This window comes from Scomber japonicus, chromosome 6 (assembly GCF_027409825.1).
Source record: "Scomber japonicus isolate fScoJap1 chromosome 6, fScoJap1.pri, whole genome shotgun sequence".
Lineage (NCBI taxonomy): Eukaryota > Metazoa > Chordata > Actinopteri > Scombriformes > Scombridae > Scomber > Scomber japonicus.
The window spans coordinates 35408595-35433303 of NC_070583.1; the positions used below are offsets into that span (position 1 = coordinate 35408595).

Consider the following 24709-nt stretch of genomic DNA (forward strand, 5'->3'; position numbering starts at 1 on the left):
TTGTGTGTGTGTGTGTGTGTGTGTGTGTGTGTGTGTGGTGAAGGATGACTATCAGTAAATGATGATGAATGAAAACATATTAAAATTAATGTAAACTTAGAAAATATTTCACAAAGTAAAGTTGATCAATTTAAAACAGATATAAGTTGAGAGAATCCACTGTATACAGATGTGACTCTTTATCAACTTGACTGTGTGTGTGTGTGTGTGTGTGTGTGTGTGTGTGTGTGTGTGTGTGTGTGTGTGTGTGTGTGTTGGGAACGATGAACATTATTAAAGAAAGACATTCAAATGAATGTAAAATTACATGTTTTCCTTCAGACAGTAAAGCTCATCAAGAGTATCTTCTGTATACAGATGTGACTCTTTACAGAAAATTATATTTTAAAATATATTAATTCATTTTAACAACTAACAGTGAATATTCTCTACAGTTTCGTTAAGAATCAATCATCTTTTATAACTACAGACTAAACTGTACAGTAAAAAATAAATATGATCAGAAAAATAACTTAATGTAAGTTATGTAAGTTATATATGCACATAATGTTTAACACCTGAAGATAATTTAAGATCAACAATAGAAATACAATATAAGTGAACTGACCCCAGAGTCTCCAGTCTGCAGTCTGAACTCTTCAGAAAATCACACAGTAGCTTCACTCCTGAATCCTGCAGCTTGTTTCCTTTCAGAACCAGCCGTCTCAGATGGGAGGGGTTGCACTTCACAGCTGAGACCAGAGAAACACAGCTGATTTCTGACAAACTGCAGTCCTCCAACCTGAATAAAGAATAAATGATGTTACTTTAGAAGACAAAGTTCATGCTTGAAATCATTCAGTGTTTCATAATCTGTTCAGAGCTGAAGAAGGTTTAAATGTAGAAGTTTAGATAATGGAGACTCCAAATAGCTGAACCGAACAGGATGCAGGTTCAAAACTGTCAAATACAAACAGTGAAAAAGAGCTCTCATTAATATTAATGACAACATGCTGCTACTTCAATAAAGACGTAGTGACTTCACCTCTTAAACTCTGCAGCTCCACCACTGACTCCATCTATACTAACTCATGTTGTGCAGCCAAACACTAGTTAAAAAACCCACAGAGATTTATTTCAGATTCTACTCAACATCCCAACGTTTACAAAGATAGCTAATATGTCAGGATGGATTTTGGGAGAATAGGAGGAAAAGGATGTTCAATATATCTACAATATTTATATTTAATGGTCACCATAATAAAAGCACAGCATGTTGTGTTTAAATATTTCAGTCAGTATAAACACTGCACAGCTTCATAAAAGTGTTGGAACAAGTAAATACTGGATATTATATTTGTTACTGTTTGAATTTTTATTTAAATTTAAAGAACACAAATTAAAGTGAAGGTGACATTTAATTTAAAAATCAAGAGTTTCAGAGGTTCAGAGTGAATTATCCAGTGTCACATTTTTTAGCTTTTCTCTTAAATAAGCAGATTGACTTTGTCATTGTGTTATTGTGGATCATCATAATGTCAGCCTTCTACAGACATCATCCGAACTTCACCACAACATTCAGAAACATATTCATGTCAACACTGAGTCATAAAATGCTGCTGAACTCAGTCAAGTCTTTAATTTATTGCATGACCTTCTTCTTCCTGTATTTGGTAGTTTCGTAGGTGTGTGTAATTTAAACATGTTATTGGTGGCAGTAATCATTCCTCCTGTCCATACTGACTGTGAAGTGGTCTCTTCCTAACACAGCTACACTGCAGGAAATGACTTCATAAGTTCAGTTAAAGCTAATATGAGGCTTTGACAGTCTGGTAGACTCACACTTGATTTATCTGACTCAAAGTTTCAGAATATTTAGTATAAAATTCCCTTTTTGAGTTTAACCACTATCTCTCCACTGCAGCTCAGGAAACTGCTGAAGCCTCAAATTTGTTTAAACTCTGGAAGTCATTTATACACAGAACAAAACTGTGGATTTTAAATTCATGAGAGAATTAACTGTTGGAACTTGAGTGAAAGATATTAATTCAATAAAAAGAAAAAAACTAGTAAAGCTACAGTCAGTGAACTGACCCCAGAGACTTCAGTTTACAGTTTGGACTCTCCAGTCCAGCAGAGAGAAGCTTCACTCCTGAATCAGACAGTTTGTTGTTACTCAGGTCCAGAAATGTCAGATGAGGGTTGGACTTCAGAGCTGAGGCCACAACTTCACAGTGAGACTCTGAGAGTCCACAGCCAGAAAGTCTGTAATGACACATATATTACAACATATGTTATCATGAAAGAGGAGACTTTATATTTACTTCATGCATTTGGTTACAACACAGTTTGATATTCTTTATTTTTATTAACATTTACTCTTCACATGAGAGGATCAAATAATCTTTGTGTTTCAGGAGCATTTTATTTGTTTAATGGACAGCAACAGTTGAGAGATAACAGGAAACAAGAGGAGAGATCAGCAGATATTGCAGTTATATGGCGTCTTAACCAGTAAGCTACCCGAACAGTCCCAGTTCAGCTGATGGTTTCTCACTGTGTTTGAATGAAACAATAATTCTCATCACTCTCTGTCAGACTTGCAGACCTGCATCTTGTAGATGAAGGAAAGACAATGGAGTTACATTGAGGCTTCCATAATGTTCTCAGTCTGTCTGTGTGATCTGATCCCATGTCTGTCTCCACAAAGTTTAGTTTTGTTTTTTTTTCAACAAAATTTTTATTGTTTTTTTCAGAAAACAACCCCAGAGCTGAATGATTGGACAATGTAGAGAAAGATATATCAGATAGGTACCTGATCAGCCCATCCCTCCCTCCCTCCCTTCTCAACCCACCCCTACAGGTCCGACCATACATTCCTACAGAGTGTGTACCAATTCAGATAAGTAAGAATAAATGCAAACCTTCAGTATATCATAAAACAAACAAAAACAACATAAAACAAGACTGTTGCAAAGAAGGAGTAAATAACAGCCACTGTACGTCAGTCAGTTGAGAGTCTGGGATAAGAAGAAGGAGGTAGAAAAGAAAATTTAAACAAATAAAGATAAAGCTAGAAACAGTTGTTGAATAAGCATGTTTAACCATCACATGACATTGGAGTTTAATACTTGTTTAAATATAAAAGGATTAATGTATTGTGGACTCTGTGTCCAGATATGTTAGAAAACCACCCCAGATCTTTTGAAACTCTCTAGGTTTACCCTTCAAATTGTACATAATCTTTTCACCAGGTATGCATGATGCTAGTTCATTCGTCCATCTACCAAATATAGGTGGTAATACATATTTCCAATGCATAGTTATACATTGGTTGGCTGTGATAAGGGCAATTCTAATAAATTTGAGTTGTTTTTTTATTGGCTTTCATCCTAGATGTGTCGCCCAGGAGAATTACTCTTGGTTAGTCCTGTAATATCATTAAGCACTTTGAGTACAGACACCCAACATGAATTAAGACAAGGGCAAGTCCAAAACATATGTACCAACGTTCCTATTCCAGATATGCATCTTGGAGTCCAGATATGCATCTGGGAGTACTGAGGCTTTATTTTATGTAATCTGTGTCCACAAAATTAACATGAGGACATTTGGATTAGAACAACAGTTTTATTGTCCTCCATTTTTCATGTCAGTGAATAGTAGTGACTGTTGAACACAAACGAAACAAATGGCTTGAAAGTATTGGACCTGTACATAATTAAATATTCATGTAATTAAATGTTTAGATGTGCATAACAGATTTACTGCATTACGTTTAGTTGTCAACATTATTTTGAGAAACTAAACTGATTTAGCACAAAAACATGATTAACAAATTAATACGGTTGAATTATTAAAACAACGGTAAAATCCAATAATTACTACAAATACATTGAATAATTGTGTTCATTAAGTTAGCAACATTTATACAACCAACTGTAAAATCAAGATTGTTTGTGCTCATATTTGAATAAACTCAAGTACATCTGTGATGAAATTTAACTGACATGTTATTGTCGATATAAACAAGTAGAGCATTATTTTAACAATAATAAGAGTTTAATATCATTTATATTTGAAGATTAAATCTACTGATCTACACTGATGTATAATGTTAATCACATCTGGACTTACTGAGCCTTTCTGCAGTTCCTCACAGCTGGGATCAGTCTCCGTCGTCCCTCCTCTGATGTGTTGTACTTCTTCAGGTCCAACTCATCCAGAACCTCCTCTGACATCTGCAGCATGTAGGCCAGAGCTGAGCACTGGATCTCAGAGAGTTTCTCTGATCTGTTCTTTGACTTCAGGAACTCTTGGATCTCCTGATGTACTGAGTGGTCGTTCATCTCCATCAGACAGTGGAAGATGTTGATGCTTCTGTCAGGAGAGAAATCCTCACTGTTCATCTTCTTCAGGTTGTTGATAACTCTCTGGATGGTTTTTGGACTGTTCTCTGTCTGACCCAGCAGGCTTCCTAAGAGACTCTGGTTGGACTCCAGAGAGAGGCCATGAAGGAAGCGGACAAACAGGTCCAGGTGGCCATTTTTACTGCTGAGAGATTTCTCCATGGCTCCCTTCAGAAAGACATCGCTATCACTGTTTCTGAAATGAGCAGACATCTTCTTGAAGAAAGTCTTTGATCCAGATTCTCTGTGTTTGTAGTCTTCTCCCAGGAAGTTCTTCAGTACCTCTGTGTTCCTGCTGGTGTAACAGTGGTACATGTAGACTGCAGCCAGAAACTCCTGAACGCTCAGATGAATAAAGCTGTAGACTGATTTCTGGAAGATCACACTCTCTCTTTTGAGGATTTCTGTACAAAATCCTGATAACACCGAGGCCTCTGTGACATCAAGACCACATTGCTCCAGGTCTTCTTGGTAGAACAGGATGTTTCCTTTCTCCAGTTGTTCAAACGCCAGCCTCCCCAGCTTCAGAAGAAGGTTCCTGTCAGCCTTTGTCAGCTCCTGTGGACTCGTCTCATGTCCCTCATCATACTTGTTCTTCTTCCTCTTTATCTGAATCAGCAGGAAGTGTGAGTACATGTCAGTCAGGGTTTTGGGCAGCTCTCCTCTCTTGTCTGTAGTTAACATGTCCTTCAAAACTGTAGCAGTGATCCAGCAGAAGACTGGGATGTGACACATGATGTGGAGGCTCCTGGATGTCTTGATGTGTGAGATGATTCTGCTGGACTGCTCTTCATCACTGAATCTCCTCCTGAAGTACTCTTCCTTCTGGGCGTCAGTGAAGCCTCGTACTTCTGTTACCCTGCCAACACATGAAGGAGGGATCTGATTGGCTGCTGCAGGTCGGGAAGTTATCCAGATGAGAGCCGATGGAAGCAGCTTCCCCTTGATGAGGTTTGTCAACAGCACGCTGACTGATGACTTCTGTGTGACATCAGACACGACCTCACTGTTGTTGAAATCCAATGAAAGTCTGCTTTCATCCAGGCCGTCAAAGATGAACAAAACTTTACAGACAGCGAGCGTCTCTGCTGTGAGCTTCTGTAATGTTGGATAGAAAACATGGATCAGCATGAGCAGACTGTACTGCTCATCTTTGATCAAGTTCAGCGCCCTGAACGAAAACAGAATCAGCAGACGGATATCTTGGTTTTCAGAGCGCTGTGCCCAGTCGAGAGTGAACTTCTGCACTGTGAAGGTTTTTCCAACACCAGCGACGCCGTTCATCATAACGACTCTGATGTGTTTCTGCTGGTCAGGTAAGGCTTTAAAGATGTCCTGACACTTGATTGGAGCGTCATGGAAGGTCTTCATCTTGGAAGCTAGTTCAAGCTGCCTCACTTCATGTTGGGTATTAACCTCTTCACTCTGTCCCTCTATGATGTGGACCTCAGTGAAGATGCTGATAAGGAGGATTTCATTTCCTGCCTCATCAGTCACACGTTCACATGTGCTGCTCAGACTGATCTGATGTTCATCTAAAACCTCTTGCAGACCACTTTCTGTTGATAGAGAAGAAGAAAAAGTGTGAATAAAATGAAATATGAGTCACTGTGTTAATGTTCAGCAGGATAGAGGATGTAGATTCCTGTCCTGTTTTCAGAGATGATGACATCAGCAGACAGATCTTCAGTCTTACTTTGTACAGTGCTGGTCTGACTGTCTATCTGCAGTCCAGGTCTGGTTCTGGATCTTTCTGCACACTGGGGACAGGAGGAGTCTCCTGATGAAGCAGACTGGTCCCAGTATGAGGTGATGCACTGTCTGCAGAACCAGTGTCCACAGCTGGTAGAGACTGGATCCTTCAGGACGTCCTGACACAAAGAACAGCAGGACAGCTGCTCCTCCACAGAAACAGCCCTCCTCTTCCTCTCTCTGTGGACATGAACACATTCTTTATGTCACATGACATTAGTGGAGACCAACCAACAGCTCACAAGCTGCAGCTCTTTCCCACATAAGCAGTCCAGGATGTCAGTATTTGGGCAGTATTTGTTCTTCAGGCTCTGGGCTTCAGCACATTCAAGTTTAAATAAAATATGATATACTACAATTACAAGGGTTCAAAAGTAAATAGAGACAAAACAATGTGCCAGAAAAGGCAGAGAAGAAGAAGAAGACTGCAAGCTAGTAAACATGGATGTACACAATGCAGGATTTGAAACACTATGTTCAAAATTTGGCTTTGTAGATTATTAACAAGGAGAGAAGTGGATTCAGCGAATTAGTCAGAGCACAAGGATACATACAATGTGTTCTGGTAAATAAGTCACTGTAAACATGACTTTTGTTTGTGAACAAGAAAACTCCTAAAAGTCCACTTATGATACTGAATGTCTGAATTAAATGTTCTGACAATATGTCTGTTTTATTTATTTTTTTCAAAATATCTGATCTTGCAGTAAAACATCTGCTATTAGAAACTGCAGCATTAAACTTGTTATAGTTGTGTTTATACACCGGCAGCAGTTAGTTAAGGTTAGGAAAAGATTGTTATGTTGGTTTAATACCAAGAATAAGAAAAAGTCTGCAGTGACTTGAAGCTCAACAGGTCCAGACAACAAACCTGGCTGTGTGCTAAAGGACTGTGCAGAAGAGCTCAAAGATGTCCTCACAGACTTCTTTAACACATTTCTGAGCCAGGCTGTTCTCCCTACATGCTTTAATGACACCACAGTTATACCAGTGCCAACAAAACCATCTCCATCCAGTTTCACTACCTCCCTCCTCCCTCCCTGGACCCCTTCCAGTCTGCAATGATGCAATCTCTACTGCCATCCAATCAGCCCTCACCCACCTGGACAGGAAGGACTCATATGTGAGAATGCTGTTCATAGACTGCAGCTCAGCCTTCAACACAATCACAATCATCCCCCAGCAGCTCATCCAGAAACCAGACAGTTTTGGTCTTAACACCTCCCTGTACAACTGGTTATTAGACTTTCTTACTGGTAGACCAAAGGCAATTTGGGTTAGCAACAACACATCCAGCAACATCACAGTGAACACGGGGGCCCCCAGGGATGTGTGCTCAGCCCCCTGCTCTTCACCCTGCTGACCCATGATTGCACACCAAAGCACAGCTCCAACCTCTTCATGAAGTTTGTGGATGATACGACTGTGGTGGATCTCATCACTAACAATGATAAACAAGCTACAGGATGGAGGTGAGCCAACTGACCACGTGGTGCAGCGACTATAATCTCTCTCTAAATGTGGAGAAGACAAAGGAGATGATTGTCGACTTTTGGAGAGCACCCACCCAGCACCATCCTCTGTCCATCAACAGTGTTGCTGTGGAGAGGGTGAGCAGCACCAGGTTTCTGAGTGTGCATATAACAGAGGACCTCTCCTGGACCAACAACACCACATCACTGGCAGAGAAAGCTCAGCAGCACCTCTAGAGAGCCAGAGCCCCCACACCCATCATGTGCTCCTTCTACCATGGTATCATTGAGAGCATCCTGACCAGCTGCATCACTGTGTGGTTTGGAAGCTGCACCTCTCCTCCAACAAGAGAACACTCCAGCACATAGTGAATGCAGCAGGGAAGATCATTGGTGCCTCACTCCCCTCCCTTCTGGACATCTACGACACACTTGGCCTGTAAAGCACTCAACATCACACTTGACCCCAACTATCTCACCCCTCTGCCAATTAATGAACTAGTCTACCCCCCAAAACTGAATTGGTCTGTCTATCTGAGATAGACATAATTTTAATCCTCTACATTTCCTGTACATGTAGCAAGATTGACAATAAAGTTGACTATGAACTTGAACTTTGAACTTTATTAACATTTAAAGGAACAGTGTGTAGAATGTATTTACATCAAGTGGAGCAGACTTGGAAATTGAATATAATTAATATAAATGCTTTAATCAGTGTATAATCAATCAAGAACTGTTGATTTTTGTAACCTTAGAATGAGTCCTTTTTATCTAGAAAGGGAGCAGGTTTTCTTCCATGGAGGCTGCCATGTTTCTACTGTAGCCCAGAATGGACAAACTCTGACTCTACAGAGGCTCTTTAATGAGTTTCACAAGTGTAACGGCCTCCATAGGTTCTCCTGCACACTTGAAATGGTTCGTGGAGCAGTTTGTTGCAATGTGAAGCCTCACTGTTAGATGCCACTAAATCCTACATGTTGGTCCTTTAAGCAACACACACACACACACACACACACATTAATGTAGCTTCATTCAGTAGTTACGTTTCTCAATGCAAGAGTTGAGCAGATGTAACTGAGCATGTGCAGGAACATGATTCTGTTTACAGCTTCATTAGTTTCTTCATATCAACCTCTGGACTTTATACTACATTGTACATTTATCTTTTTTTATTGCAATAACCAGATTACACATTAACTAATGTGAATCTCCGAAGTTTGATATACTGAAGAGATACTGTATGAAGGTCAGTGTCATTATTTCTACACACAGCCTCATGTGTCACAATCATCCCATATTTGTTACCCTAACAGTTATTTTTTTATTAATTCCCCCTGTAGGCAGTTTCTTTTGGTTTCTGAAGAGAATAAGGAGTTGAAGACTGAAATCTTAACTATCTTCTCTCCCTGGACTTTACCTCTCTGTGTAATCCTCTTCCACAGAGGCCGCCATGTTGTAGTGTCATGTAGCCCAGAATGGAAAAACTAAACAATGTTTCTTGACTTAGTTTTTCAACCACCGGAGGTTCTCCTACATGCTTGGCGCGGGGGGGGGGGGATAATAAATTTAAGTTTGTCAAATAATTTCTTTCACTATGAAGAGTTTGGTCATTTTAGTCTGTTTAGAAACCACTCCAAAGACTAATAACAGTGATCATGTTTTCAGTAGTTCTGTGTAAGCCAGACCAACTCTATTTTCAAGTAATTACAATTATATATGACTAGATTACAACAGCAAATATATTTTTCTGGAAACTTAATGCTGGCTGAATAACATTTTCTCTCAATGTAATGAGAAAATCTTGTCAATGTACAGAACACAATACAGCTAGTTTCTTCATATCAACCTCTGGACTTTATACTACATTGTACATTTATCTTTTTTTATTGCAATAATCAGATTACACATTCACTAATGTGGATCTCCCAGTTTGCTGGACTGAAGAGATGCTGTATGAAGGTCAGTGTCAGTATTTGTACATGCAGCCATGTGTCACAATCATCCCATATTCATTTCCCTAACAGCTATTCTTTTATTAATCCCCTGTATCATACAACCCATCCTCCTGTACTGCTCACCATGTTTTTATAACATGCTGTCCATCACCAACAGAAAAAAACTGACTAACCCTAACCCTAACTCATACCGCATCCAAGATAATTAACCATACCACACCCAACCTCACCAAGCTCTACCTTCACTTCACACTGCTGCCGTCTGGTCGCAGATACAGGACTCTGAGATGGAGACGGGCACGCTTCAGCAAGAGCTTGGTCCCGTCTGCCATCTCAGTACTCAATAACCTCCCCCAATAACCCCATATGGACCCAGCCTCCTCAGTGTGATATATATGTGTCGGTTGTTCAATGTCTGGTGGTGTTTGTGCAGTGAGTCTGTACTTCTATGTTCTCAATGTTTGTATAGCTGTTGTGTGTATGTATATTGTTCGTGTCCTTTGGGACAATAAAGGCTATCTATCTATCTATCTATCTATCTATCTATCTATCTATCTATCTCTGCTAAGAATAAGAAGTTGAAGTCTGAATCCTTCTCTGCCTTTCCTCCCTGGACTTTACCTCTCTGTCTCTGTCTAATGAGCAGTAAAGTTACAGTGACTGAAGCCCAAAGTTCATCTTTTTTGATGATAACTGTTAGGAACATTTTCACTCATGAAGCAGAGATCATAAAGTCTTACTATGTCTTTTTGACCATAAGGCAATGTAACATAATTCAAAGAAATTAACGTAGGATCTCCATATGCTTGAAGTGGAGGAAGAGGTATTCAATTTAAGTTTCTCAAATAATTTAGGTTAGTCTTTGGAGTTATTTCTCAATAAACTCAAACTCTCCTGTGACAAAAGTCACCCAGTACCGAGGTGTGACTCCTTAATGTGTTTTTAACAGCTTATATGCAACAACAGGTATACAGCACAGAGGTAGAAGATATATCAGGCTTTGGATACACAGACAATGATAGTCAAGTTTGATCAGGCAGAATGCAAAGTGGATCTCACCTAATTTTCAAAAGTTCAAGATCATTCATGTTTATTTGCCCCAAACAGTCTCAGTACCAACTTTACTACATTAGCTTTAACTTTGCTGGCAACAAACAAACTGTGTCTGTTTGTTTGTGTTCAGTTCAACTTCTGACTGAACTCAGAACTCAGCAGAAACTCCTGTTCTTGTTCTTATTTCTCTCTCATTTCTCTTGTCCTCTGTATATTTATAAAGCTCATTCATAAAGCTGTGGTTAAGTTTAAAGTGACATTTCAGCACTGAATCATCTTCAGGTCAGTTTACAGTAGAAACAGTCTCTTACTTTGTGTCTGAGGGTCCAGATTCATTACTGAAGACTGGAGGATCACCTTTAGACCAGTCACTCTTCATAGACAGACAGCTGGATATTAGAGACTCTGCTCTCTGTCTGTAGAAACAATTGTTTGACACATTCATTCAACATGAAACATGGCACCTGATCTTGATCTAATAATGACAACAAGTATGTTTAAATCTCCTTCTGCATGTTGTATCTACAGCTGAAAACAGATGTGAGAGCAAAGAGATGTGAACATGTGAAAACACTGAATGAATATGAAACATATCCTGAACATTTATCTCTTGTGAACTTTGTTTGTAGAATCTATTTCATGCAGGTAGTTTGAATCCTTTACAGACATTTCATGAGCTACAAAGCTCTGTTAAAAACATCAGCTGCTACTTTATATCTAGATGGTTTAACCTGCTGCAGATCTTCAGACAATCACTAATAACTGATGTAGATGGTTTAGTAGAGTTTGGGTTGTCAGTCAATGGTGTTTGATTTTAAATGACATTTGATGATAACTGTTAGGAACATTTTCACTCATGAAGCAGAGATTAATTTTTACATTTCAACACTGAATCATCTTCAGGTCAGTTTACAGTAGAAACAGTCTCTTACTTTGTGTCTGAGGGTCCAGGTTCATTACTGAAGACTGGAGGATCATCTTTAGACCGGTCACTCTTCATAGACACATAGCTGGATATTACAGACTCTGCTCCGTCCTCCTCTTCCTCCTCTTCCTTCATCTTCTGGAGTCTGAGAGGTAAACCAGTAACACTGGACACACAAACACACACACACACACAGTATAATAAACCCAGTCCTGCCTCTCATGTTAGTACTGTATCTTCTTATTAGTTTACATGACTTTAACAACAACCATGTGTGTTTTCTGTCCATCACAAAGAGAAACTTTGACTCTGGTTTAAATCCAACAAACAGACTTCAGATAAACATCTGTGTTGTTCTTAACTGTGACTTCTCTCTATTTTAACAGAACCAGTGAGTCACGTTACATCACTGTGAGGACGCACAAACCGGGAAAAGAACAAAGGGAACAACATTTGAGGATGTCAACACTGTGATTTCATATTTTTCTGACACAATTTGATTTAAGTCACTTTCAAGGACAGAAATGGAATATAATATTCATAGGTATGTTTTTATTTGTGTATAATCACCTGAAAGTTCATTCCCTTAGAATGAGCCTTTTCTCCAGTCCTGGCTCCTCCCATTCCTCCGGTACCATTCGGCTCCCTGATTGGTGCGGCATAGGTGGAGGTGCTCCAATCTCTGCCTCCAATTAAGAGGGCATACTCTTAATAATGCTCTGCAGCCCGTCACTCGAGGCGGCTGGATTGTTGTGGCCAGTTCGCCTTGCTTTGCTGTTGCGCCTTGTTGAGATCGTGATATTGTTAACGGTTGGCCGAGTTAATGGTACTGTTGTACACCATCACTAGGTTCACTTTTTGTATTAGCTCGCTAGGAGTAGGGGTGCTGCTCACCGTTTTTGGTATTGTTATAGAGATTTGGTAAGCTTACTTTTTGTGTTGTTAGCTCTGTTTTTAGAGTCCTCTTTTTGTTCTATTTCTTTGTTTATTTGAGCAGCATCACCCGGCCTTTGTTTGTTATTGTAAAATCCTTGGTTAATAAATAATTTTGTTTAAACCTTTTACATCTGGTTTTTATGTTACTTTTCCTTTCAACGAACTGGGTTGTAACATAAATGGGGGCTCGTCCGGGATCAATATTTCCCTTTTTCAACGGATAATAAACAAAATTATTTCTTAACCAAGGATTTTACAATAACAAACAAAGGCCGGGTGATGCTGCTCAAATAAACAAAGAAATAGAACAAAAAGGACTCTAAAAACAGAGCTAACAACACAAAAAGTAAGCTTACCAAATCTCTATAACAATACCAAAAACGGTGAGCAGCACCCCTACTCCTAGCGAGCTAATACAAAAAGTGAACCTAGTGATGGTGTACAACAGTACCATTAACTCGGCCAACCGTTAACAATATCACGATCTCAACAAGGCGCAACAGCAAAGCAAGGCGAACTGGCCACAACAATCCAGCCGCCTCGAGTGACGGGCTGCAGAGCATTATTAAGAGTATGCCCTCTTAATTGGAGGCAGAGATTGGAGCACCTCCACCTATGCCGCACCAATCAGGGAGCCGAATGGTACCAGAGGAATGGGAGGAGCTAGGACTGGAGATTGGTTCTCTTCACTTCCGTCTAGCCAAACAAAAGAGAGAACACAGAGAACCCACACAGACACACAATACACACCATACAGACCATACACACTGCTCGAGGGCTGTAACAGAGCCCTTCATATCTACATAGGTCCTCTTCAAAAGAGGCCGCCATGTTTCTACAGTGGCCAGAATGGACAAAAACTGGCTCTACACAGGGCCTTTAATGAGTTTCATGAGGGTTGCAGCCTCCATAAGTTATCTTACAGACTTGAAATTGGGAGGTGGGGCTATTCAATGTTTTGTAATGTGCAATCTCACTACAAGATGTCACTAAATCAACACAATCATTTATTAACCTGAACCAGAGTGCTTTTGTTACCTCAGTGCTTCCTGTCAATCCTGACCTCCTCTCTCTGACTTCAGAGCAATACATATACCGGTATGTAGCTTCATTCAGTGGTTATGTTTCTTAATGCAACATCATTACTAAAACTAGCAGTGAAAAAATAATTCAGTTAACTGAAATAATAAGTAAAAAAATAAATACATAAAAACTTCAATGAACAATGCAAAATTAAGTAAAACTAAACCGAATTAAAAGGTAAAATCAGCTTAGTTTATTTTCTCCCTCGATTTTTACTTCTGTTCAGTTTGACTTCTTGGGCTCGCGCCAGTAGGGGGCAGCAGAGCGGATGCCTGCTTGACGTGAATTCTTTCTATAAAGAATAAAATACATTTTACACAGCCCATTATGGGAACATTCAGACTCGAACCCCGCAGTAGATAAAAGTAAAAGTGTGATGATGAAGAATGATGGGAGCATTTGTGGAATAAAAGCTAAAAGGGAAAAATCCCACTAATGTGAAAGTCCACTATGGAAGCTCTCACTGAGAAGCAGGAGCCAGTAAACCTTAGCTCAGTGTCATTATGACATTATTCATCTTTTACAGCTTCTACTAATCAAGGCTTTGCTCCTAATACCTGAAAAAATAAAACTAAGACTAAAACTTAATAAAAACTAAACTAAAACTACTTCATCACTTGCTAAACTCACTAAAACTAAACTGAAATTAAAAAAACAACTGAAAAACAAACTAATGAACATGTCAAAACTATAATAACCCTGGCAGAAACATAATTCTGTTTACAGCTTTATTAGTTTCTTCATATCAACATCTGGACTTTATACTACATTGTAAATGTATCTTTTTTATTGCAATAACCAGATTACACATTCACTAAGGTGCTGGACTGAAGAGATCCTGTATGAAGGTCAGTGTCAGTATTTCTACACACAGCTGCATGCGTCACAATATATATTCATCACACTAGTAGTTATAATTTTTTATTAATTCACTTTATGTACAGTGCCTATGAAAAGTATTCACCCTCTTGGATGTTTTCCCCTTTTATTACTTTTATAAATTGAATCATGGTCAATATTATTTGGCATTGTTAAAATAATTTACAAAAAAACAACAACTCTTTAATGTCAAAGTGAAAACAGATTTCTATAAAGTTATGTTAATTAATTAAAATGTTTTCATGTAAAATAAGTGATTGCATAAATATTCCCCCCCTTCAAAGTGACTGACCTAATGCAACAGAGATCCAGCCAATTCTTGCTAGTATTCTCACAAATAATGAAATGGAGATCAGCTGAGTGCAGTGAATGTGTCTCAAGTGATTGTAAAGAAACCTGAGTTTGGAAGGTCCAGTCACTGGTTAATCAATATTCCTGCTACAATTACACCATGAAGCCAAAAGAACACTCTAAGAAACTCCAAGAAAAGCTTATTGAAAAGTAGAAGTGAGGGTAGAAGTGTGTCAATCTGCCTAGAGGAGGCCGTCATCACAAACTGAGAAAGACGGAGACTGGTGAGGAAGGCCACCAACACACCTGTGACTAGTCTGAAGGAGTTAAAAGCTTCAGCAGCTGAGGTGGGAGAGAAACTCCACACAACAACTGTTGCTTTATGGGAGAGTGGCAAAGAGAAAGCCACTGCTGAAGAAAACGGATATCACATCTGGACTAGAGTTCACCCAAAGGCATGTGGGAGACTGGAAGGTCAACTAGAAGAAGGTTCTGGAGCTTTTTGGCCATTAGACTAGACGCTATGTTTGGCGGACACCAAACACTGCACATCACCACAAACACACCATCCCCACCGTGAAGCACGGTGGTGGCAGCATCATGCTGTGGGGATGCTTCTTGGCAGCTTATCTTCTTGCAACCTGACAGAGTTTGAACAGGTTTGCAAAGAAGAATGGAGTAAACTTTCAGTGTCCAGATGTGTGAGCCTGATTGAGACCCATCCACACAGACTCAGTGCTGTGATTAAGGCTAAAGGTGCATCTACTAAATACTGACTTGAAGGGGATGAATATTTATGCAATCACTTATTTTACATCATATATTTTTTAATAATTGACATTACTTTGAAGAAATCTGTTTCCACTTTGACATTAAAGAGTTGTTTTTTGTAAAGAAATTAAAACATTTAAAAAATGTAAAGGCTAAATAATATTGACCATGATTCAATTAATAAAAGCAATGAAAAGGGGAAAACATCCAAGGGGATGAAAACTTTTTATAGGCACTGTATTTTCAGTTTCTTTCAGTCTCTGCTGAGAATAAGGAGTTGAAGTCTGAATCCTTCTCTGCCTTTCCTCCCTGGACTTTACCTCTCTGTCTCTGTCTAATGAGCAGTAAAGTTACAGTGACTGAAGCTCAAAGTTCAGCTCTGATGATAACTGTTAGGAACATTTTCACTCATGAAGCATAGATTCATTTTTACATTTCAACACTGAATCATCTTCAGGTCAGTTTACAGTAGAAACAGTCTCTTACTTTGTGTCTGAGGGTTCAGATTCATTACTGAAGAATGGAGGATCACCTATAGACCGGTCACTCTTCATAGACAGACAGCTGGATATTACAGACTCTGCTCCGTCCTCCTCTTCCTCCTCTTCCTTCATCTTCTGGAGTCTGAGAGGTAAACCAGTAACACTGGAGAGAGACACACAGACACACACACACACACACACACACACACACACACACACAGTATAATAAACCCAGTCCTGCCTCTCATGTTAGTACTGTATATTCTTATTAGTTTACATGACTTTAACTACAACCATGTGTGTTTTCTGTCCATCACAAAGATAAACTTTGACTCTGGTTTAAATCCAACAAACAGACTTCAGATAAACATCTGTGTTGTTCTTAACTGTGACTTCTCTCTATTTTAACAGAACCAGTGAGTCATGTTACATCACTGTGAGGACGCACAAACCAGGAAAAGAACAAAGGAAACAACATTTGAAGACGTCAACACTGTGATTCCATACTTTTCTGACACAGTTTAATTAATTTAACAACTAATCTGTAAAGTAATCAGCAATGATCAATAGACACTCAATATTTCCAGGTCTACAGTAACATTAACACTCACCCTGATTCACACTTGATGTTTTCCTCTTTCTGCTCTCATGACTCTAAAATGTCATCTGAACTGAGTGAATTCCTTCATTACCTGTTTGACAAGTAAACAGTTTTCCTACCTGTTTGCTCCTCCCACCTTCTTATTTCCTGTAAGTAGTGTGTGTGTGTGTGTGTATGTGTGTGTGTGTGGTGATTGAGGACAGTTTATCTGATAGGAGAGATAAGGTGTGTCCAAAAAGAAACAACTAAGTTAAAGGACAAGGCTGCAACTTTCCACATTTTTCTTATTGTCAACAAATCCAAACCAACAATGAACTGATCTACTAACATTTTACTTTATTATAATTTACTTCATTATATTATATTATTGATTGATTAATTACTTTGATGGGTGTTAGAGTACTCACCCAATTATTTAGATATTATGTTTAGGTATGTATGGTTGAATGGTTTGGTCTCCCCCTGCTGTCCTTTATATGTATTGCATCTGTGGTGGGGAGGTGGGAGTGACAGATCCTATGAATGAATGAGTCATTGGAGACAGGTGGGTTGAACTCTTGACAACTCATGATGAGAAGGAAAAGATCAGAAATGTCTTTTGACCGCACACACACAAGGCCTTTTGTTATATTTATAAGGAGAAAGTTTACGGTTATGTTTTGTAATACTTGAACATTATGAAAATAAATGGATGTGATGCAATGTAACAGAGATCTCTGTGTTTGAAACAGAGTGGTGAGTCAGAAATCATCTCCTGACAGAGAGTCTATAATTCTTTAAAATACACTAAGACGACACTATAAAAGGCTTGTATATGTTATTCCTCTGTTGTTGTCCAAAAGGTATTAAAACCAGATGAGTGAGTGTCATGTTTTCAGTCTCTGTAGAGTAGTTCTATGGAAGGCAAATAAACTCCATCTCCTAGTAATTACTATTATATATGACTAAACTGCAACAGCTAATACATTTAGCTAGTAACAATGTGTTAGTAATAATTTGGGCTGAATCACGTTATCTGTCAACATAATGAGAAAATGTTCATGTATTTAGCAAGTTGCAAATATGGTGATATGCAGGAAGGAGGGAGGGAGGAAGGAAGGAAGGAAGGAAAGGAAAGAAGGAAGAAGGAAGGAAAGGAGGGAGGAAGGAAGAAGGGAGGAAAGGAACAAAGGAAGGAAGCAAGGTATGAAAGAAGGACAGAGGAAAGAAAGAGAGACGGAGGGAGGGAGTAAAGAAGGAAAGGAGGAAGGGAGGAAGGAATAAGGAAGGAAAGGAGGGAAGGAAGGAAAGGAGGGCGGAAAGAGGGAGGAAGGAAGGAGTGAATGAACAAGGGAGGAAAGGAATGAAGGAAGGAAGCAAGGTATGAAAGAAGGACAGAGGAAAGAAAGAGAGACGGAGGGAGGGAGGAAAGAAGGAAAGAAGGGAATGAGGAAGGAGGGAAGGAGGGAGGGAGGAAAGAAGGAAAAGAAGGAAGAAAATGAAGAATGGAGGAAGAGATGGAAGAGAAGGAGGAAGGAAGGAAAGAAAGAAGGAAGGAAGAAGGAAGGAAGAAGGAAGGAAAGGAGGGAGAAAGGAAGGAGGGAAGGAAGAAGGGAGGAAAGAAACGAAGGAAGGAAGCAAGGTATAAAAGAAGGACAGAGGAAAGAAAGAGAGACGGAGGGAGGGAGGAAAGAAGGAAAGATGGAAGGGAGGAAGGAAAGGAGGAAGAAAGAAGGAAGGACAGAGGAAAGAAGGAAGGAAGGTAGGAGGGAGGGAGGAAAGGAAAAGAGGAAGGGAGGAAGGAAGGAAGGAAAGAAATTAGGGAGGAAGGAAGGAAAGGAAGGAAGGAAAGTGGAGGGAGGCAGGAAGGAAAGAAGGAGGGAGGGAGGAAGGAAAGGAGGAAAAGAAGGAAGGACAGAGGAAAGAAGGAAGGAAAGGAGGAAAAGGAAGGAAGGAAGGTAGGTGGGAGGGAGGAAAGGAAAAGAGGAAGGGAGGAAGGAAGGAAGGAAGGAAAGGGAGGAAGGAAGGGAAGAAGGAAGGAAGGAAGGAAGGAAGGTAGGAGGGAGGGAGGGAGGAAAGGAAAAGAGGAAGGAAGGAAATTACGGAGGAAGGAAGGAAAGAAGGAGGGAGGCAGGAAGGAAAGAAGGAGGGAAGGAGGAAGGAAAGGAGGAGGGAGGGAGGAAGGAAAGGAAAAGAGGAAGGGAGGAAGGAAGGAAGGGAGGAAGGAAGGAATGAAGGAAAGGAAAGAAGGAAGGAAGGTAGAAAAGGAAGGAAAGAAGGAAGGAAGGAAAGGAGGGCGGAAAGAGGGAGGGAATGAAAGAAGGAGGGAAGAAGAATAAGACCCGGGAGGACGACACAAGGGTTAAAGTGAATCTGAATGTGAAATATGGTGATATGCAGAAAAGCTACATGTTGTTTTTCCCCCAACCAAATATGTGATCTAGCAGTAAAACATGTGATATTAGACACTACAGTATTAAAATGTGTATGGTTGTGTTTCTACACTGGCAGCATTAAGTTAAAGTAACACCTCATAAGCTGAATGAAGTGTCTGACTTTGACACTGGAGACCTCCGTCTGCTTCCTGTCTCCAACTGTGAACGTTGCTTTCAACCTAAACCACCTTAACCCTCCTGGTGTCCTCCAGTCAAGGAAGGGAGGGAGGGAGGAAGGGATGATGGAAGGAAGGAAGGAAGGAAGGAAGGAAGAGATGATGGAAGGAAGGAAGGCAGGAAGGAAGAGATGATGGAAGGAAGGAAGGAAGGGAAGAAAGGAAGGGATGATGGAAGGAAGGAAGGAAGGAAGGAAGGGAAGAAAGGAAGGAAGGAAGGAAGGAAGAGATGATGGAAGGAAGGAAGGCAGGAAGGAAGAGATGATGGAAGGAAGGAAGGGAAGAAAGGAAGGAAGGAAGGAAGGAAGAAAAGGAAGGAAGGAAGAGATGATGGAAGGAAGGAAGGCAGGAAGGAAGAGATGATGGAAGGAAGGAAGGAAGGGAAGAAAGGAAGGGATGATGGAAGGAAGGAAGGAAGGAAGAAAGAAAAGGAAGGAAGGAAAGGGAGGAAGGAAGAAAAGGAAGGAAGGAAGAAAAGGAAGGAAGGAAGTAAAGGAAGGAAGGAAGGAAGGAAAGAAAGAAGGGAGGAAGGAAGGAAGGAAGGAAAGGAAGGAAAGAAGGGAGGAAGGAAGGAAAGGAAGAAAGAAGGGAGGAAGGAAGGAAGAAGGGAGGAAGGAAGGAAAGAAAGAAGGAAGGTAGAAAAGAAGGAAGGAAGGAAGGAAGGAAGGAATGAAGGAAGGAAGGAAGGGAGGAAGGAAAGAAGGAAAGAAAGCACAATAGAATAAAATTAAAGGGTTAAAAACATTTTTCACGTTTAATCAAAAGCCGGCTGAACAGGTGAGTTTTGAGTTTCCTCTTAAAAATGTCCAAACTTATAGAAACACACATCAATACATACAAGTTTCATCTCAAGTATTAAAACCTGCACTAAATACATTCATTACTTTAATTAAAGTAACACTAACCAATGTGTGTGTGTGTGTGTGTGTGTGTGTGTGTGTGTGTGTGTGTGTGTGTGTGTGTGTGTGTTTGATGGACAACAGGTGTGTGTGTGTGTGTGTGTGTGTGTGTGTGTGTGTTTGAGGGGCATCAAGTGTGTGTGTGTATGTGTTTCAGACCTACTGTAATGTTCACTGGAGCAACCAGCCGACCTGAAGAATGAAGGTCTCTGGTGATTTCGATGCAGATGATGATGATGAAGAAGAGGAGGAGCTGGCCTTGTAACCACAAAGCAAAAAAAAAAATTTCTACACAGATCAAATACCTTTTTCTTTTCTTTCAAATTCACTCTTCTTCTATTTTTACAAGTTATAATTTGCTCTCTCTCACACACACACACACACAAACGCAACTCAGAATAATCAGGTAATAGGTAATAATCAGCTAACATTTGTTTTATTAGCTCCAACGGCTATCAACGGCTACCAATGCTAGCGGGTGCTAATGGCCGCTAACGTTAGCACCATTAGCACCAAGGGTTGTCAACATTAGCAGTGCTAACCGTTGCTAACGCTAGAGCGGCTAGAGCTAACGTTTTTCTTTTTTTTCTTTTCTCTAAACTAAATGACTTGTCAGTGAATAATGTCATATTTATACACATTAGTTTGAATGAAAAAGTCACCGGGGTTTGAGCTCCGCAGAAAGAGCAGCAGTAGTGTGACTGCTCCAGGTTACAGCTCTATATGTTTATCACTCTGGGTTCTGCTCTGTTTGTCTGTGTATCTGGATCAGCTGCTGCTTTGACAGCGAGCTGACTCAGGCTTTTATAGTCTGTGTGCTGCTACAACGGTTATTATCTAAATACATTTAAAATGTACTATTTATTTTTTTAATTAATTATATTATTAAAATCATATCCACATGAATGCACTTTTCTCTAATCAATTTTCTAAGTTATCCAATTTATTTTATTCCACTGTTTTGGTAACCAGGGCTTACAGGTGACTTATCTCATAATAATGACTTAGTATCTCAAAATAATGACCTACTTTAGTATCAAATTGGGCTGTATGTGGCCCTTGAACTAAAATGAGTTTGATACCTCTGATCTAACTCCAAACACTTGATAAATGTAATCAGTGTAGTTCCTCACAGTGACCGCTAGATGGCAGCGATTCATTAAAAATACTCAGGTCAACATGAGTTCATCCAACATATTATTGAGCTATGTCACCTAAAATAAGAACATAAATCCTTATAATAATGATTGAATAATGAGTCATTGTTGTCCTGGTGAGCTCCTCCATACACCAACCAGAGTTAAAACAGACTGTTACACAACATTAAAAAATAATCCATAAATGTATAATAGCTGCAACATAATATTTCAATATTATACAGAAAGTATAAAGTGGAAATACTCACGTTGATTAAAAGTACTTGATTTGTGCACTACTTGAGTGAATAAATCAGCATTAATCAACATTATTTACAACAAGATCATACATATAAATATAATCCTTATCACAAGCCACAACAAGTATACATCATATAGAAACTAAACCAAACATTTAACTAAGTAAAATAAAATAAATCCTCTCATACTTGATGTCAACCAGCTTTTTCACACTTTTCTTTACAGTTTGTAAATTTCTTACATTTCTCTGCTGAGTTCACAGCTGTCCCGAGTTAGCGACCTACCAGCCAATCAGAAAACAGTATTTCTTGTTGCTGGGTAGATTATGAAAATAAGTTGTTTTTTTTTTTTCTCCCGCTGCGAGCACGTTCTCATACGCACGCGGGTCTGTGTAGCCTCTACCTGCCCAAATAGCCCACACCTGTGTTTAATGTATCATGAAGGAAGAAAGGAAGAGAAGGAAGGAAGAGAAGGGAGGGAGGAAAGAAGGAAGAGAAGGAAAGAAAGAAAGAAAGAAAGGAAGGACAGAAAAGGAAGGAAGAACAGGAAGGAAGGAAGGAAGAGATGGAAGAGAAGGAAAGAAAGAAGGGAGGAAGGAAGAAAGGAAGAGAAGGAAGGAAGAGAAGGGAGGGAGGAAAGAAGGAAGGAAGGAAATAAAGAAAGAAAGAAAGGAAGGAAAGAAAAGGAAGGAAGAACAGGAAGAAAGGAAGGAAGGAAGGAAGAGATGGAAGAGAAGGAAAGAAAGAAGGGAGGAAGGAAGAACAGGAAGGAAGGAAAGAAGGAACATATTTACAAAAGGAGGGTCGGGAAGGAAGGAAGAAAGGAAGGAAGGAAAGAAGGAAGGAAGGAAGAGAAGGAAGGGAGGAAGGAAGGAAGGAAGGAAGAAAAGGAAGAGAAGGAAGGAAGGAAGGAAGGAAGGAAAGAAAGAAGGAAGGAAGGAAGAAAAGAAACCTCTGTCATCAAGGCATCAATATCTGACACACACACTTACAACACACACCATCTATACACTGAAATGCGCGCACACAGGCCAACACGCACACACACACACACACACACGTTGAGCGCTGCTGTTTAACCCTTACATGCTGTTCAGGATCAAATTTGACCCATTTTTATATTTTAAAGCTGTAAAAACACCTTAAATACTTTTTAACTTTGAACTTGGTAAAATATTTCAACCTCTTAAAAACATCTGTGAGCAGCTGATAAATGTTTGACCCATATTTATTCAAAACATAAAAATAAATAAATAGTGTTACATTCTTCACATTTAATACAATTCATGTTTTTTCTCCATAAACACAAAGTGTAAAAACGGAGGAATAAACTGTCTGCTCTCTGAAAGCTTCATTATGATTCATCTTGCTGTTTATATGTGACTGATGATGAAGTATTCATGAATGGTTTGTTGTGCAGAAATCTGTTAGAAACTAATTCTGCAGGGATACTGTGAATGGTCTGAATATGAACAGTGTGTGAAGGTTAAAAGGCTCATTTGGGGCCAAATATCTTTTTTCTTATTGATCCATTTGGGATCAATATCATAAAACTATTCATTTTATTTAGCTGAATTAGTCTTTTATTGGATTAACCCATTATTTTCATGTTTATTTGTGCTGGTCAGTTATGAACAGAGTGTAAAATTTTTAAGTCGCGAAAATAATTGGGAGAACTGGTCGGGGCCGAGGGGCCGAGGGGCCACTGGGGCCGCTGGGGCCGCTGGGGCCAACAGTCAGAGTTTGGAGTCGCTCCGGTCCTAACAGATGTAATCTCACTGCAAACTATTCATGAAACTTGAGAGCCCTGATAATATTTCAATATTACAATATATATATTTTAATATACAATATTTCTTTTTATGTTTTTTTTAAACATTGTTTTATGCTCCTTTTAGGTCATTTTAATGTGAAGCACTGTGTGTTTGATATAATGTATTTTGTTGTAAAGCACTTTGAAGCATTTCTTGTATGACAACTGCTATACAAATACTTATTGTTCTTATTAGTAGCCTAAACCAAAACAGGATTTATATGTTCACTGTAAACTAACTCATACTTTTTCACACCAGCTTGAACCGAGCCAAACGATGATCCTCTAATATATTCTCTCAAAATAGATTAAAAGCAGAAATTTGATGCTGGGTCCATAAAAACAGAAAGTTCATACGTTTATTTTCACATTTTAACCCTTTAAATTTAAACTAAACCACATGAACACAAAAAACGTCACTGACCCTGATACAAAAATGCATTAATTAAAAGAAAAACACAACAAACAAACTGAAATCCTTTTATCTAATCCTGTTGCTTTCAAACACTTTAAAACATATCAGTGATTATGGAAGAAATGAAAAAAAATGATGCAAGTCATTATAATGAGAAACTTTTCTTCTGTTAAACCTCAAATTAATATTTTTCAGATTTTGTATTTGATTATTCTGTGGGAGAAGAAATTGAAAATGTTTTATTTGTCAATAAAAGGGAAAAAACTGTTTCTGTTATTTCTGTCATAATTTATGTCACTGTACTTAAAATAAGCAGAAGTGGTATTATGCTATCAAACCGGCCTGCATTGAATTAACTTGATGAATGTAATCAGTGCAGTTCCTCACAGTGACCGCTAGATGGCAGCGATTCATTACAAATACTCAGGTCAACATGAGTTCATCCAACATGTTATTGAGCTATGTCACCTAAAATAAGAACATAAATCCTTATAATAATGAATGAATAATGAGCCTGTCCTGGTGAGCTCCTCCATACACCAACCAGAGTTACAACAGACTGTTACACAACATTAAAAATAATCCATAAATGTATAATGGCTGCAACATAATATTTCAATATTATACAGAAAGTATAAAGTGGAAATACTCAAGTCAATTAAAAGTACTTGATTTGTACACTACTTGAGTGAATGAATCAGTCAAAATTATTTACAATAAGAACATCATACATATAAATATAATCCTTATCACAAACCACAACAAGTATAAATCATATAGAAACTAAACCAAACATTTAAGTAAGTTAAATAAAATAAATCTTCCCATACTTGATGTCAACCAGTGTATAAATACAGTAAGTAGTTGGTAAGTAGCACAGAAAGAAAATGATTGATTTACTGAACACAGAACTAAACCAATAAACAACTGAACTTGATACTTGTCTGTTTTAATTTAACACTAAATGTTGCTGCTATGTGAACTGTAACTAAACATACTGCAAAC

At 39.0% G+C, this 24709-nt stretch overlaps 1 protein-coding gene across 1 annotated transcript in view; it reads right to left on the bottom strand.

Moving 5' to 3' along the window:
- LOC128360906 (NACHT, LRR and PYD domains-containing protein 14-like) overlaps positions 1-24709 on the bottom strand; it is a 423000-nt gene that overhangs the window by 315408 nt on the left and 82883 nt on the right. Inside the window, exon 13 of the mRNA XM_053321460.1 lies at positions 608-781. Coding sequence (XP_053177435.1) covers positions 608-781 — 174 coding nt within the window. The remainder of the gene's footprint in view (positions 1-607; positions 782-24709) is intronic.